At 40.8% G+C, this 17171-nt stretch overlaps 1 protein-coding gene across 3 annotated transcripts in view; it reads left to right on the top strand.

Moving 5' to 3' along the window:
- The window catches only part of LOC117380209 (stAR-related lipid transfer protein 13-like), a 67922-nt gene extending 51019 nt beyond the window's left edge, over positions 1-16903 (top strand). For all 3 annotated transcript variants that reach the window (XM_055225910.1, XM_033976970.2, XM_055225911.1), the window contains exons 4-14: positions 1838-1901; positions 7196-8523; positions 9156-9326; positions 9745-9904; positions 10136-10334; positions 11486-11699; positions 12405-12519; positions 14620-14841; positions 15287-15504; positions 15966-16136; positions 16371-16903. In XM_055225910.1, the coding sequence (XP_055081885.1) occupies positions 1838-1901; positions 7196-8523; positions 9156-9326; positions 9745-9904; positions 10136-10334; positions 11486-11699; positions 12405-12519; positions 14620-14841; positions 15287-15504; positions 15966-16136; positions 16371-16488 (2980 nt within the window). In that variant the 3' untranslated portion in view covers positions 16489-16903. The remainder of the gene's footprint in view (positions 1-1837; positions 1902-7195; positions 8524-9155; positions 9327-9744; positions 9905-10135; positions 10335-11485; positions 11700-12404; positions 12520-14619; positions 14842-15286; positions 15505-15965; positions 16137-16370) is intronic.
- The last annotated feature ends 268 nt before the right edge of the window (positions 16904-17171 follow it).

The raw sequence follows: 17171 nt of genomic DNA, 5'->3' as shown, positions 1-17171 counted from the left end.
GCAAACACTGCAGTGACAAACTTACATAATGAACACGCCTGGTGCCTCTACAGTGCTTTACAATGTAGTGCCCTCAAGACACTCATCTGCATTCCAAAGTGTCCCAGCAAAAATAGTGCTCCATTAGAAATAGTTCCACCTCCTGGTCCAGCATCTCCATGGAAACACAAGAAGGCTTTTACTGTCCACTACACCAACACAGAGGAGCCCCATTTCTGAATTCTGTGTGTGCGTGTGGGTGTGTGTGTGTGTGTGTGTGGGGGGGGGGGGGGGGGGGGGGGGGGGGGGGTGTACGTGCGTAGTGTGTGTGTCCATAGCAAAAAATAAATCTCTGTTCATTAAAATGGTTAGCATTAGGAATATTATATAGCACTTAGCCATGTTATAACTAATTTAAAACTTACTTCAACTTGTATTTTGCCTGATCCAAGCAAGTTTAAGTAATCCTGTATTGTCCTGCAGTTGATCTTTGAGTGCTCTGAAAATTTCTGTTTTCCTGTACCCCCTATGTCCGCCCATAACTCTGTACCTGCTTGGGTGTAAGGCTTTAAGTGCAATTCTCTTACAGTATGTGCAGAGAATTGCACTGAATGTTCCACAGTCTGACATTAAACATAGCTATATTTATGGAGACAAGTAAGTCATGATAATTCATAGGTCAGAACTGTGGAGAATAAATGTTTACTATTGTATTTTTTAGCACAAACAAATACATTTGGAAATGAAAGAAAAGCAATGGCATCACCATGGAGACAAGAAAGTGTGGCCCCTCCACCTGAAAAGTTCCACCGTACAATTTTAGAAAAAAAACTAAATCCAGTTAGAAATTATTTCAAATCCTGGTGTACAATAGAAAATAGTCATGACTAATGTTTCATAAAGTAAATCAAACCACATTTGAGTTCACACTGATCCCTGAAGAAATAGCCTCCTGTTTTAGCCTGCCAAAGCTCTTCAGGCCTGTGGAATATGCGCCTTTATCCAGTATCACAATCATGGGAACATGTTTTGCTAACCTCTATGCTAACCTCTATGCTAATCAGTGTCTTTTAACAGCACAATGATTTCAAATGAAGAAACAGCTGTTGTCATGTACAGCTCTGTAATCATGCAATCTAAATAGGTCTGTTTGTGCAGTGTGTTTAACTACAGAGTCAGTTCTGTAGAGCTGGGGTCATAGACGTCAAGCATTGTTACTACATTTCAGATGAGCAATATATTTTTACAAGTGATTTGTAATGATGTTTGTGATGTTATGTTCTTCAGGACTGGGAGTGGTTAGGACAGCTGTAGTTTTCAGACGCCATACTTTTACTCCTACTGTCTATGAGAACACTATTTTGTCCTTCTAATTAAGTAATATTATTTTGAAGTAACAGTGAGCCCACCCCTTGTTTTCTATTTCCAGTTCTATATGTTTGTCCTGCTTTCAGTCTGTCCATGTTAGTTTCATGTTTAGTCCTGTTTTAGACTTTAGCCTTGGTTTAGCCATGGCACAGTCCTTACCTGGTTTAGTCAAATGCTTTTTATAACCACTGTTACTGTAATTTCTGCAGTACTGTTATTTTTGTTGCTCATTTTGTGGAGGAAGTCTGACATCTACAGCCTAAATAACCCTAAACTCCTAATCCAACTAATGCACAGATATATAAGATGTCCCTTTAGCGTCAATATTGAGCCAGACTCCAGTCCAGAGCAGCAGAATTACCGCTGTTTATCCCAATTACACTGCATCTGCGTGGGCTAAATGAGTTGCCCATGTGTCCCTGCTGCCTGTTTGTACAACATGTCAAAACATATTCGATAACATGGGATCTTTTGCGTTTCATTGTTCCAGGCGGCTCAACACCCTCAACAAATGTGCTTCCATGAAACTTGATGTCAACCTACCAAAGAAGAAAGTAAGTGAAGTACACCTGGCCCTGAGGAGTAACCAGACTCACTGCAGTTATGAAGTAAACTTATATTCTATTATTTTGTATTAGAGGCATTGCCTGCAGTCATACGCGCAGAGGTGGGTAGATACATTTACTCAAGAAATTATGCTTTTGATAGTATTTTTTTAGCAGCATACTTTCACTCCTACTTGAGTAATATTTGTATTGAAGTACTCTTACTTGAGTAAAGGTTGTGGCTCCTCTTCCCATTGTTAGTAAGTCTAAAGTGACTTGAGCTTCACGTTCAATTCAATTCAATTCATTTTATTTTTGTAACGCCCAAAATCACAACAACAGTTGTCTCGAAGGGCGTTCATGTTTTGGTTGATGGGGAAACCCATCCAGACACCGGGAGAAACATGCAAAACTCCACACAGAAAGGCATGGGCAACCCGGGGATCGAACCAAACCTTCTTGCTGTGAGGCATGAGTGTTGCCACTCAGCCACCGTGCTGCCTACACACAAAAACAGGAAAATCAAACAACAAGAAAAATCAGACAAAACAAGAAAAATCGGCCAGGCGAGGAGGAGGGAGGGGGGCGGAGGAGGGCCAGGCGAGGAGGAGGAAGACCAGGCGAGGAGAAGGAGAGCCGGGTGAGGAGGATGAGAGCCAGGCGAGGAGGAGAGGGAGGCAGGTGGAGGAGGGCCAGGCGGGAGGAGAGGGTCCAGCTGTCATCGGGGCATTTGAAAGAGTTACACTCCACAGGGGGAGTGGGACAGGGGACAACATGTGAATAGCATTGCTGATGAGAAAACAGGACAAAGCAGAGGATAGTGCTCAGGTTGCCATACTTCCCCCAGCTAGTTATCTCCTACTGCAGCCTATCTTATCCCGGGTTTTAATGTCACTCCCTAACTCCCTCACTAAGTATCCTGGTCATAAGCTGAAGAGGAAGGTTTTAAGCCTGGTCTTAAATACAGAGACTGTGGGGGCCTGTTTAACATCAGCAGGGAGTTGATTCCATAGCACAGGAGCTTGGTAACTGAATGCTCTCCCTCCCACTGTACTTTTGGACACTCTAGGAACCACTAATAGTCCTGCATTCTGAGAGATGAGTGCTCTGTTTGGCTGGTATGGGACAATAGCATCTTGCAGATAGGATGGGACCATACCGTTTAGGGTTTTGTATGTCAGGAGGAGGACTTTGAATTTGATTCTAAGCTCGACAGGAAGCCAGTGCAGATATTTTAGTACAGGACTGATGTGGTCTCTTCTTTTAGTTCCTGTTAGGACTCTGGCTGCTGCATTTTGGACCAACTGGAGGCTTCTTATAGTACTTTTGGGGCAGGCGGCAGCAGAGAACTACAGTAATCAAGTCTGGAAGTAACAAATGCATGGATGAGTTTTTCAGCATCGTTTTTAGGTAAAATATTTCTAATTTTAGTTATATTTCGCAGGTGAAAGTATGCGGTTTTAGAAGCTAGGTTTATATGGGCTGTGAATGAGAGATTTTGATCAAATAGGACTCCAAGATTTTTTACAGTAGGGCTAGAAGCTATATTCACATTGTTAAGTGAGATTATCTGGTCCAACAGAGAATCTCTTTGACCTTTGGGACCAACGACAATGACCTCTGTTTTTTCAGGATTTAACCCTTTCGTGCATAGTGGTCACTACAGTGGACAGCTATAGAATTGTTGTTTTCTCCTATATAAGTGAGTCTGAATATCACAGTTGCACATCAGTCACTACAGTGGACGCTTATGTGTCATACAATACACTGCCACCCACTGGTGAAATTTTGCAAGAGTAAAAAAAAAAAATCTCTAAAACAAGATGGCCGACAGAAGAGCAGATGTTCCTTGCAGGGGAGGAATTTCTGTCAATTCCTTCTATTCTATGAGGACATCAAGCAACAACTAAGGAACAATATAATTGTTAAAATATCCAAGATTTGATTTTGTGATTAATCATGTGTCCACGCAATTGGACATCATGCATCGCTAGCTATATTTAGACTACAATTCATAGTATTGCTGTCACTGTTGTTTTTCTTTTTCTTTTTTTAAATTCACCATTTGCAGGAATGTTTTGGATGAAAATTTAATTTATACAATTTTTATACAATTTAATTTATATTATAGCAATAATTTGTGGATATTAGTTCTAGCATGAGAGTAATTATCTTTGTCCTTGTGTTTATGTAGAGGTCAGGTGCAGATCATGCTACCAAAACCTACAGGATAGTCCAGCAAATGCCATCTGACTCAAGTGAAGATGATGTTAGTGGCAGTGATGATGAATGGCTACCAGAGAAAAGAGAATTGGCAAATGGCAGCAGTAGTGAGAGTGAAGTTGAGGATGTGGAAGGAGCAGAGAATGCTGAGGAAGTTCGGGCTGAGGATGCTCAGGATGTCCTACCTGACAGAGCTCAAGAACACAAAAAAGCAGACATGTCTAGAAAACCAAAGATAATGAGTTTGAGGGAGACTTGCCTCCTTTTTAGGAGAGTGGACGGTGAATATTGAGGGAACAAAACCAATAGATTTCTTCATGCATCTATTTCCTGAGGAGCTGATAGATGAAATAGTGCTCAGATCAAGCCTCTATGCATTGCAAAAAGGCAAAGAAAATCTGGCCATTACAAATGGTCAAATGAAACAGTTTCTAGGGATCAGTTTGGTCATGTCATACCTCAGATACCCAAGATCAAGAATGTACTGGTCATCAGAGGAAGGGTTGCATCTTGATTGCAAATGCCATGCCACTGAGCCGATTTGAGCAGATTCTGAGATACATTCACTTTGTTGATAACTTCTCACAGAAGCAGGGAAATACTGATGAGCTATTCAAAATCAGGCCAGTGTTGGATACACTAAAAAGAAATTTCCGTTTAGCTGTGGATCTCAAATAATTCTGTTAACCAATTGATGAACAGATCATTCCATTCAAGGGACTTTTATCTCTGAAGCAGTACATCCCAAAGAAACCCAAACCCTGGGGTGTGAAAGTGTGGGTTAGAGCAGGGAGCTCTGGATACATGCACAGATTTGAAGTGTGTCAGGCTTTGGCTGGGCATGGTGTGACCAGTGGGTTGGGAATGGCTGCAGATGTTGTCATGCACCTTTGTGATAACATACAGCAAAAGAATCACAAGGTGTTTTTTGACAATTTCTTTTGCACCATTCCACTTAAGGCTCAAATATATAAACACAATGTTAGGGAGCATACAACAACATGTTTTATAGTGTTTTCAGTATTTCTTTTTTAATATTTGTTTTCTCAAACACATATTTCATTCATTGTTCAAATGTGCGTTGTCCACCCTAGTGGACACGTGACCAACTCCTTGAAGAATGCATGTTTGAAAAAAAAATAAGATTAATATTTCTTTTGCATGCCTAAAGAGTAATAAAAACACTTTGGGAAAAAATCCTGAAGTAGCCTATCATAATTCATGCATGAAACGGTTAAGAGCAGGTAATTCAAGGACATCCAGGTTTTGATGTCCTTCACACAGGCACTGAGTTTATCTATTTGATCAGTCTGATTTGGTTTCATTGATAAGTACAGCTGAGTGTCATCAGCATAGCAGTGAAAATTAATGCCATGTTTTCTGATAATGTTACCCAATGGTAAATAGGATTGGACCAAGCACAGATCCTTGTGGAACACCACAGGCTACTTTAGAACAGGGAGAGGTGCTCTGGTTTATACTAACAAACTGGTACCTATCTGATAGATAAGATTTAAACCATTTGAGGGCGGTCCCTCTGATTCCAATGTCACATTCTAACCTTTGCAGTAGAATGTTGTGATCAATGGTGTCAAACGCTGCACTGAGGTCCAGTAGGACCAGGACTGAAGCCAGCCCGTTATCAGCAGCTAGTAGTAAATCATTTGTTACTTTAAGCAGTGCAGTCGCTGTGCTGTGGTGAGCTCTGAATCCAGATTGAAATTTTTCAAATATATTATTGTGCTGCAGGTGGCGGCAGAGCTGTTTCATCACCACTCGTTGTAGAATTTTTGAGAGGAAAAGAAGATTAGAGATAGGTCTATAGTTGGCTAGTTCATCAGGATTTAGGTTAGGTTTTTTCAAAAGGGGTTTAATTACAGCATAGGAACGTAGCCATTTTCTAACAACATATTTATTATGTTATAGATGGAATCTATTATTAGGGGGAGGGCTTCTTTGAGGAGTCTGATTGGAATAGGGTCGAGCATGCAGGTTGATGGTTTGGACGACATGATGGCGTAATCTCCACCTCATCAACAGGAGTAAATTTATCTAATATTAGAGGATCTATGTGAGATATTGGTATTACACACTGGATTAGCTCAGAGCTGATTTTTGGAGTAGCTTTCTTGATTTTGTCTCTAATGGTTGTGCTTGTGCACTTGTGCTTTCCACTTAGCAGCAACACTGATATTTGAGATTGTACAAGTCTAGACATTTTTGATAGATATGGATAAATGCTAACTATGCTAATGCTTGAAGCGTTAACTCAAAGGATAATGTAGATCCAATTGCATCACATTCAGTGTTGTTGCTCATTAAGTCTAATTCCTACAGCTGTTTCCTGACAGACATACTTAGGCGTCCTTCCTGTGTCAATGACTAAGGATCAGCCTCAGGGACATGCTGTACAGAGGGGTTCTTATGTCACATAGTCTCATTCAATTCTATATTTCTTTATTGATCCTGCAAATACATAAATAAACAAATAAACAAACATAAGACATAATAATAGAAATAATATAAAAGGCAGAAGATAAGATATTACATTTTGAATTGTTAATTGCTATGGCACCAGTCCAGGAGTATGAGCCAATAAGGAAACAGGTCTATATTGTTCTGCACATTCTGTTTGGGTCTCATCCTAAAGGCTCTTGGTTGATTTCATGTATCTTTATTTGTACAGGATTGTCCCAATGAGAGACCAGACTCTTTTTCATGAGCACCCTGTTCAAATACAGAACAATACAAACAAAGACAAAACACATAACTGCATAGGTCCATTTAAAACATTAAAAACAGGAGCAGGCGTGATTATAAATGTTTATATCAAATTATTAAAGTGCATTAGTGGCACCAGTATAGCCAGTTTTGGATTTCCTTGAAATGCATTCTATTTTTGGGAAGCAAAATAATCAAAAGCTGGTTTTCCTCTTTCAGTTCCAGTGTGGCTAGTTTTTAGACATAGGCAATCATGAGATCTTGGATGAAAAGTTTCCTTATCAAAGTTCATCAAACAACTGATTTCCAGCAGATATCTCAGTCTCTTACCTGTCCTCATTCTCTATTCTGTCTCATAGAAGGAAGACTCTGATGAGGACGACGTCTTTGCCATTAGTGACCGCTGGACCTTTGAGTGGACCAGCCGGAGATGGTCCCGTTTGCAGGACATGGACTCTCTGCTGGGACACCTCCCTGACCCAGGACCCCACCGCGGTGAGGAGCACACTGCCCTTCGCGCCACCACCAGCAAAGAGAGCGTGCTAACCGACCTGAGCGAGCCTGAAATCTCTTCTCTACACAGCGAGAGCAGCGGAGGCAGTGTGCAGAGAGGACGCAGCACTGAAGACTTGGACTCCCCAGCTATGCCCGACCAAACTCTCACAATCACAAATAATCCCAATCACTACGACAACCATGGCAAACCTAATCGGGCTAAAGATTTTCTGCGTCGCATGGAAAAACTTCAACACCGAGGGACTGTACACAGTAGTCGCAAAAACTTGGTAATAAGCGCTCCGGTGCTTACACACGAAGCCCACGCTCTCAAAACGTTGCACTGCGTAGACATTGTAAATGGACACAACGGAAGTAACATTCTGATGAAAAATCTCCCGTCGTCTCAATCTGGCAGCGACGGCAACCATTCTAGCAATAGCACCGTAAGCACACCTAGCTTAAAAGAACGCAAAGCTCACAGGGCCGACCATAAACGCAGCGGTATGTATTTAGAAGACATTGATATTTTCAGGAACGTGTGTACAGTCGCCGAGGAAAATCAAAGGAACGAATTCTGCTCATATGAAGATTTGGTCGTGCACATACCTGAGGACCACAAGCCAGGCACCTTCCCCAAAGCACTGTCTATAGAGAGCTTATCCCCGACCACTGCTGCTCCTATGAACTGGCATCCCACTAGCATGCACCTAGACTCCGAACTCAACACTTTTAAAAAGGAGTCCAGACCTGTTACGCAATGTTGCTCGCGGAGGGGTAGCCGAATTAGCATCTATGACAATGTACCCGGTTCGCATTTGTATGCTAGCACAGGGGATTTGATAGACTTAGAAAAAGAGGACTTGTTCCCGCACTTGGATGATATCTTACTTCACGTGAATGGACTTCAGCAGATAGTGGATCATTGGTCAAAGAACGTGCTGCCAGGAAGCGGAGGAGGAAGCAAAGTGGATGGAGGGTTGAAAGGAGAGAATCTGCAGGCATTGAGTCAGATCACTTTGGATTTTGAAGGACAATCGGTGACAGAGAGCCAGACTACACCCAGTGACGAGGATCGGAATGGGGACAGAGAAGGGGACAGGGACAGGGTATCGCTGGCAGAGATGGAGCTTGCCAAGTTGAGGGAACGGAGGGACTCCGGTGTGGGGGCATCGCTCACAAGGCCAAACCGGTGAGTAAGATGTTAGTTGAGGTTTGGGATGGGGTGACAGCAAAACTGGTCTCTGAAAGTTGTGATTATAGTTATTACAATGTTTATAGAGAAAAGTAGGCCTACTAGTAAACAGCCTATATTACGCTAAAAAAACACTATCAAACCAGGTCTATAAAAGGACTATTCCAGGTCTAATCTAGGTCTAAACCAGGTGTAAACCAGGTTTATAACAGGACTGTTCCAGGTCTAATCTAGGACTAAACCATGTCTATAACAGGATTGCTCCAGGTCTAATCGAGGACTAAACCAGGTCTATTCCTGCTCTAGTCTAGGTCTAAACCAGATCTATTATTCCAGGTTTAATCTAGGACTAAAATAGGTCTAAAAGTGGACTACATCATTTCCACTGTAGTTCTAAACAGAAATGATCCAAAGGAGGACAAAAAGTTGATAAAATGACCTCTAAATGAGACAAACCCTTAAACTGAAGATCTGTACCACCTGAAGGAGCTCGTACCACCAGTGGACATGTACCTCAGTTTGAGAAGCACTGCATTATAATGATAGCCAAAGATATAAAACAGATAAAAATGTGATCTATAATATAAGGAACACAATTCCCTTTAATCTCAGTTTATTGTTTGCATTAGGTTACGCTGGCCCAGTTTTCAGATCTCCAATCGTCTGAGCCACTCCACAGCCTCTCTGCAGATCAGCAACCAGTCTGCAGTCCAACTCAGCCTGCTCCAGAAGTTCTCCCTGCTCCGGCTCACCGCCATCATGGAGAAATACTCTCTGTCCAACAAGCACGGATGGACCAGGTACCTCCTCACTGTTTCTGCCATAAGAAAGCTCACACTACACTATACAAGTGGATGGTTTAGTTCCAGATAGGATTGCAGCGATCTGGTATTGAATATCAGTGCCGATACTGAAAAATGAGCTGGGTCAGATATCATCTTTCAAATGTCGGTTCAGTCGATAGTGGATGCTTTTATGTAATAAGGCTATTTACTGGTCGTAGTTGGCCCAGAAAGTCTCAGAATGTTTGATTTATTTACACAAAGTTGTTCTTTCATTACTTGAAGAATAAAAACAGCTACATACCACATTTAGAGCAGTTCTGTCTCTCACCAAACACAACTTGAGATGGCCAATGAAAAGGAAACAACTATAACATGGTGAAGAGCTGTGAAAAGTCCAGTAGGTCTGATTTAAATGTCTTAACTTTGTGTCCAGTGCTATCCCAAAGTTCATGAAGAGAATGAAGGTCCCAGACTATAAGGACAAGAACGTGTTTGGAGTGCCGCTCATAGTCCACGTGCAGCGCTCAGGACAGCCCCTCCCTCTAGGTCTGCAACAAGCCTTACGCTACCTGAGGAGCCAGTGCCTCGACCAGGTCAGAATACAGGAACAGTCTGTGGGTATTTACAAGTGTGGTGGGATGGATATAAAGATGCTCTGCCAAGCTGCCACAAGACCAAACTTTCAAACTCTATTTCGATACTAAGGCATAGACTCGATACTTGATAGTGATTCCAATACCACGATGATAATAAAAAAATACAACATGCACGTTCATGTGTATATGTTTAAATGTGATAATCATAGATTATGGCTGTTCCCTCAGGTTGGTCTGTTCCGTAAGTCCGGGGTGAAGTCTCGGATCCAGGCTCTGCGTCAGATGAATGAGAGCTCTCCAGACGACGTAAACTATGAGGAGCAGTCTGCCTACGATGTGGCTGATATGGTCAAGCAGTTTTTCAGAGACCTCCCAGAACCTCTGCTCACCAGCAAGCTAGGGGAGACCTTTCTGCATATATACCAATGTGAGTGCAAAAATTACAATAAGAACAAGACCAACTTTTTTTGAGTCTATCACTGCGTTTCAGATGACATCACAACTTTCTATAGACTTATAATATTTAATATTTAATAATGTTGTAATTGTTCAAATGCAAATTTGTGTTGTAACACAGTGAGTTCTTGGCTCTATTCACTAATAGAAATGATCAGGTTGAACATTTGTGAATTTACCTTTTAGATATTTCATGGTAAAATACAAAGTTCTATACAATCTATAAAACTATATCTATAGATCTATAGAGTATGACATCATCACTGATGATGATTAGCTGCCCTCATAGACTGTGTAAAGACTAAGTGAGTGTGACATCACCCATAATGTTTAAATCGAGTCAAATGTAGCTCATAGAGGCTAGCAATTATAGGGGCCAATTTGGAGCCAAGTTCCATATTTGGAATTTGGACAGCGAGTATCATAGTACAGATCATAGAGTATCAACCAAAGAGCCAACCCAGATCTCGGATGCTCAAGGCAAGCGTAGCAATACTGTCAATCAAACATGTTGCTAATGCTAGTAGGAGCAACCTCTGGGAAAGAAGGTGCCTTATATGTCTATTATTAATGTTCATATCTTGATTAACAGACACTATAGTGAAATAAAAACACCAGGATCATGTAGAGCGGGTTAATAGGAACATTTTAAGACCAAAAGACCAAAATGATGAGTGACAGAGTTACAGAGAGAGAGGCCACAGTTTTTCACTGTAAAGTGAATTGGAACTAGAGTCGATGGAGCCGAATCGCATCTATGATCACTTCCTATTTGGAATGTGGCGGCTAGTGAGTTAGCTATACCCACACACATATATATATATATATATATATATATATAGAGAGAGAGAGAGAGAGAGAGAGAGAGACACTCTATGGCTGCCATACATCTGTATTAAAAATGATTGGTCTGTAGAATGGACACATCTTACCATTATGTGAATGAATGAATATGAAACTCAAGAGAAATGGATGTATTGTCTGCAGGGAAGCATCAAAACGTGAAAAATAACCTTATATTATAGATAAATAAATATTTGACTTGATAAAACGTCTCAAGAGTCTGCAGACAGCACAGAAAGGGAGCAGGCTGTGTTAACTCTTTGCTCTCTGTATTTTCAGACGTGCCCAAAGAGCAGCGACTCCAAGCAGTGCAGGCAGCCATTATGCTGATGTCAGACGAGAACCGCGAGGTGCTGCAGACACTGCTGTGCTTCCTCAGTGATGTCACTTCCTCTGTGCAGGAGAACCAGATGACTCCCATGAACATTGCTGTGTGCCTGGCCCCGTCTCTGTTCCACCTCAACATCCTGAAGAAGGACAACCTAGCTCATAAGTGAGGACACGAGAGAGTCTTTTAGCACATGTTGATGAGAGCCATTTTGAACTGAAGACACTTTTGAAATATGTCTCTAATAAATACTAGGAAAGCACCAATCCAGCTTGTTCAGTTCTGAAACTTATTTCGCTACTACAACTTTAAATATATGCCAGATGTAAATACCAGATATCAACCAATACCAAAGCAGAGACTGAAAACATTATTTACTTTATACAAAAATAAAATAAAACAAAACTGATCCAAATGGTTGTGTTATGGAGCTGTTATTTGTCCTCAAATAACAACAGAACAACTTTGTGTAAATAAAAGTTCAAACATTCTGAGACTTTCTGGGCCAAATAATACAAATAATTACATCATTTTATCTGTCCAACCAAGATATTTTGAAGCTGATATTCAATACCAGTATTAGATCGGTGCATCCATAATAAATTCCTAAGCCTATAAATCTTGCTAAAGTCAGAAGTAAAGAGCTGTGAGAGTCCTGACGTTGTCCCTGTGTAAAAGACTCACACAGAGCAGAGACAAACACTCTGCTCTCATTTAGCCTCTGCAAACTGTGCCACATAATATCAACGGGACGTCTGCTAAGTATGGCACCTGTGTATGTTTCAGTGTGTATGCTATATTTATCTCCTGCCTAAATAAAGGATCAAAAACATTTGTTTGAGTTAACCCTGTGCTTCCTGTTTGACCCAGGGCCTTGCAGAAGAAGCACGCCACAGGCCGACCAGACCAGAGGGACCTCAATGAGAACTTAGCAGCCACACAGGGACTGGCCCATATGATCACAGAGTGCAACCGGCTATTTGAGGTATATGGTAACCAAGTACAAGTATTTAAGTACTGTAGTTAAGTACATTTTATAGTGTATACTTTTTACTTTGACTCCACTACATTTTTTAACTGGACTGAAAAGTAGAAAGTACATTTCATATGATTTGAGGGGGTATTTCTACCATGCTTGTGGTAACATTCTGTCTAAAGTTTTCAAGTTCAAGCTTCAGCTTTGAGCAAACTAAAATAATCTGTATCATTTGTAATCAATATAACTACATTTAACACTTCTTCAACATGTGTGAAATACTTTTACTTTTTACCTCTGTATCTGTACTTTTACAAAAAGTAACAAAATTGAGTACTTCTTCCACATCTGTATGTAACAAGTGAATTCACTGTTAGTTTTATTGTTCTGTTGTTTTCATTTGTTCAAGTGGCCCATATGAACACAGACATGCATTTATACATTACTAGGACATGCTTGTAGTAGCATGTCCTATAGTGTATGAGGCATTGGCCAGCAGTTTGTAACATAGATGCCCTCTGACCCAAAAGTTGGTGGTTGGTGATTTGAGTGATTTGTCAACTAGTCAAACAATTTCATTCTAGTTATCTCAAAACACATTTTTAACCAAATAAAAGTTGAAATAGTTTATTCTGTTGGCTTGTGTTTTAAAGTTTATATTGTCCTGATAACAAATACGATTATCAAAATACAATTACGATTAATCACTTGACTAGTCACTGTTATTCTCATGAATCGTTGCAGTTCTGTTTAATCTAAAAGAGCGTAGTGCAGAGGGACAGTGATGGAAGAATACTTTGTGAATGTATTTAGTTTCAGAATACTGAATACCTGCATTAAAATGTATTTTGTAACTTGTTCTGTTACGTGGTCCGATCAGACTACTGTGTTCTGAATACTCTGAATACTTTTAGTTGCATTATGTCATAGTATAACATGAGATAAAATTACAAACTGCTTGATTTTAGTTTTACTGTTTGTTCTGAATTTATGTTAATCACACCTGCCTAACCACAACACCTGCTTTTCTCACTAATACTGTGCAGTTCAAAGCCAAAATTACATTAACAAGTGCCATCATGTATGCCTCTAGATCAGGGGTGTCAAACACATTTTCACCGAGGGCCACATCAGCAAAATGTCTGCTCTCAAAGGGCCAGATGTAAAATAAATCTAACACATTTTTTAACTTGTTAATTAACTGTTTCTGTATTTATTACAAATATTGCATAAGCATTTGCCTAGATGCAAAATATGGCTGTGTAACTGCATATCTCCTGATAAATTGAGATTTTAAAACCATCACCATCACTTTTTAATTTACCCTGTCGAGGGCCACATGAAATGATTTGGAGGGCCACATTTGGCCCGTGGGCCTTGAGTTTGACACATGTGCTCTAAAGTATAAGTCGCATCAGCAAAAAAATGCGTAATAATGAAGAAAAAAACATATATATAAATTGCACTGGACTATAAGTCACATTTTTTAGGGAAATTTATTTAACAAAATCCAAAACCGAGAAAAGACATTTTATCTTTAAAGGCACGTTATAGTAATAACAATAAAATAGAGAACAACAGGCTGAATAGCAGTACAGCATGCTAATGTAACACATTTATATTTATTCAGCTACGTGAAGCATAGACAACAAACTGAATATGTGCCTGGTATGTTAAAATAAGATATTAACAGTTAATCAGATAACGAAAGCATAAAAAAAACAAATCACTTTATCCATTGAATTCTTCATCCTCGGTGTTGATTCTGAACAACTCCCCCAGCTCCCGAAGTAGACGAAGCCTCTGGTTGGCTGTCATACTGGTACACAAGCTTAGAGTGCCCTCGTGCAGTTGTCAGTGTGACCGTAATTACGATGTGAAATTATATAGTTTAATAATTTCGTGTATAAGTCACATCTGAGTATAAGCCTTGGCCAACCTATATAAAAAAGTGCGACTTAAAGTCCAGAAAATACAGAAGTCTAAATTACTATTCAGAGTGTGTATTTTTGGTACATGTGTTCAGTTGCTTCCCCACACTGCATAGGCCTGAGTGCTCTTCTGCAGTAGACCTCTATGTGCTGACTCGTCCCTCTGCCCCTCTCCCAGATCCCTCGCGAGATGGTGGCCCAGTCTCGTAACTCGTACGTGGAGGCGGACATGCACGCTCCCACCATGGAAGAGCTCTGCAGGCAGCAGGAGGAGGACGATGGGACCTACTACACCCACATGGAGAACAGGCTACAGGCCTTCCTCCGAGATGCACGGGACAGGTCCAAGCACTGGGTCTCCTGCACCAGTGCCGACAGTACTGAGCTGCACTACAAGAAGGTGTGGGCTATGGAGAGGAACTAAGGAGAGCTTTTGCCCAGTCCAGACATTCTGTTAATGTTGTACTGAGTGTTATGACTTATAACAGAGTCATAACTCATTAATTTGCAAGTGATGAAGAAATGTAGAATAATATGGATAAAAAGTGACGTGTGGGATTATGAGTATGTTTATATCAGTGGTGCAGTGCAGTGCATGCAGTGAGATGAAAGTCTGTGTGTGATGTGAGTGTGGTGACTAAAACAAAACGCACTAGGTCAAATGCACCGGGTCAAACGCTCAAAAGCACCGTGTCAAAAGCTCAAATGCACTGGGTCAAACACTAAAACCGCAGAAACCTTTGAGTAGTGCAGATGCCCACCCTCCATAGACTTTGAATGTAAACCACTGGTGCCACAGTCTGAATACATGAGATTTAAAAACCCCTCATGTCCTGTGTCCTCAGGTTGGAGATGGGAACGTGCTGCGGCGCTGGAAGGTGTCAGTGGAGGTAGAAGCCCCTCCCTCTGTGGTACTGAACAGGGTGCTGCGAGAGCGCCACCTATGGGACGTGGACCTGCTGCAGTGGAAAGTGTGTGAGACCCTGGACAGACACACGGAGGTGTTCCAGTATTCACTCAACTGTATGCCCCCCCACCCCAGTAGAGACTTTGTACTGTTGCGGTAGGTTCACACTATATACATATGCAGGGTCTACAGCCCTAAGTGCACTTATTGGGTCATTACAATACATATCACAGGGTGGATTTTTCGAATTCTGACTTGGTTTGGTGGGATAGTACCAGTGCTATTTGCTGTTTATCATAGTTTATTAGTAAAATGGCAGTTTGTGAAAAAAGGTGAAACTTTTTAAGTGAAACTTTTTAAGACATTGTTTTCGGCATTAAAACATTATACTTGTATTATTGTGCCAAAATATATATATTCAAATGTTACAGCAGTATTGTTATCCCAATACAAACATAGTTATCGGATATCACAAAAAGAAAAACAAAAATATCCAACTTTTGTTGGTTGTGCCTTTTGTATATTTCTTTAAAAATGGCATATACTGAGAATACTGAGACTTACGCGTATTTCTGATACTGCAGACTGATGACAGACGATGTTGTTTTTGTCTCCAGAACCTGGAGGACTGACCTGCCCCGAGGCGCCTGCTCCCTGGTGTCCGTCTCCATAGAGCGCTGCGCCTCTTTTGGAGGGGTCAGAGCCATCGTCCTAGAGTCTAACTACCTCCTAGAGCCCTGTGGATCCGGCAAGTCCAGACTCACTCACATCTGCAGAGTCGATCTCAAGTAAGACACACACACTGCTCCTGTTATGCTCCTGCCTCCTCCAGTCTGCTCTTCTTTTCTCCTGTCTGCTCCTCTCTTCTCTTGTCTGCTCCTCTGTACTCCTCTCTTTTCCTCCCTGCTTCTGTTTGCTCCTACCTGCTCCTGCCTCCGCCTGTCTGCTCCTCCTGTCTGCTCTTCCCTGCTCCTGCCTCCTCCTGCATAACGTGTATATAATGAGAATGTGTTGTGTTTCAGAGGCAGGACTCCAGAGTGGTACAACAAAGCCTACGGTCACCTGTGTGCTGCAGAGGCCTCACGCATTCGCAACTCCTTCACCCCCCTCATTACCGACGGACCCGAGACAAAGATCTGAGGGAGCACTGACCCTCATGATTTTGCAAACTGGACATAGGACTGCAGCTAGTGTCTCACAAACTGGACAGAGTACTGTACTAACTGATACTATCAATACTAGATACTCATTTGAACAATCAATGGACAAACATTGGACCATTTTTAGAATAATTTTGATCTTAATCAGAATAGGTAACTTATACGATCACATGGTGAAATAGAGGAAGTGCTGTTATTTATTGTTTAAAAAGTAAATTGTGGTATTGAAATGGTATCGAGCCTTTTACATTTTTAAAATTTTAGTATCGTAACAACACTACATACATATATAAGTACTACATCCTTGTATCTTTCGCATACTGGACCTCACTCTCTGACAGAGCCTCATGATCGGTGCTGACCATAATCCTGCCATTCTATTTTCTATTTACTTTATGTTTAATAATAATAATAATAATAATAATAATAATAATAATAATAATAATAATAATAATAATAATGTAATTATATTTGCATAATTCATGAACATACTGTTGTTGTGTCTATGACATTTAAGATGTTAAAGCTTCTGAGAAGCAGATCTGTTTTTAATCTAAATCTATGTTGTGCCAGTGCTACACCTGAGGGTGGTACATTGTGTGTATAACTGTAAATACTGTACATATCTAAAGTATTATTATTATTATATTGAGTTTGTCCAGT

The sequence above is a fragment of the Periophthalmus magnuspinnatus genome, chromosome 13, assembly GCF_009829125.3.
Source record: "Periophthalmus magnuspinnatus isolate fPerMag1 chromosome 13, fPerMag1.2.pri, whole genome shotgun sequence".
Classification (NCBI taxonomy): Eukaryota; Metazoa; Chordata; class Actinopteri; order Gobiiformes; family Gobiidae; genus Periophthalmus; species Periophthalmus magnuspinnatus.
This window is presented reverse-complemented; position numbering and strand designations above follow the sequence as displayed.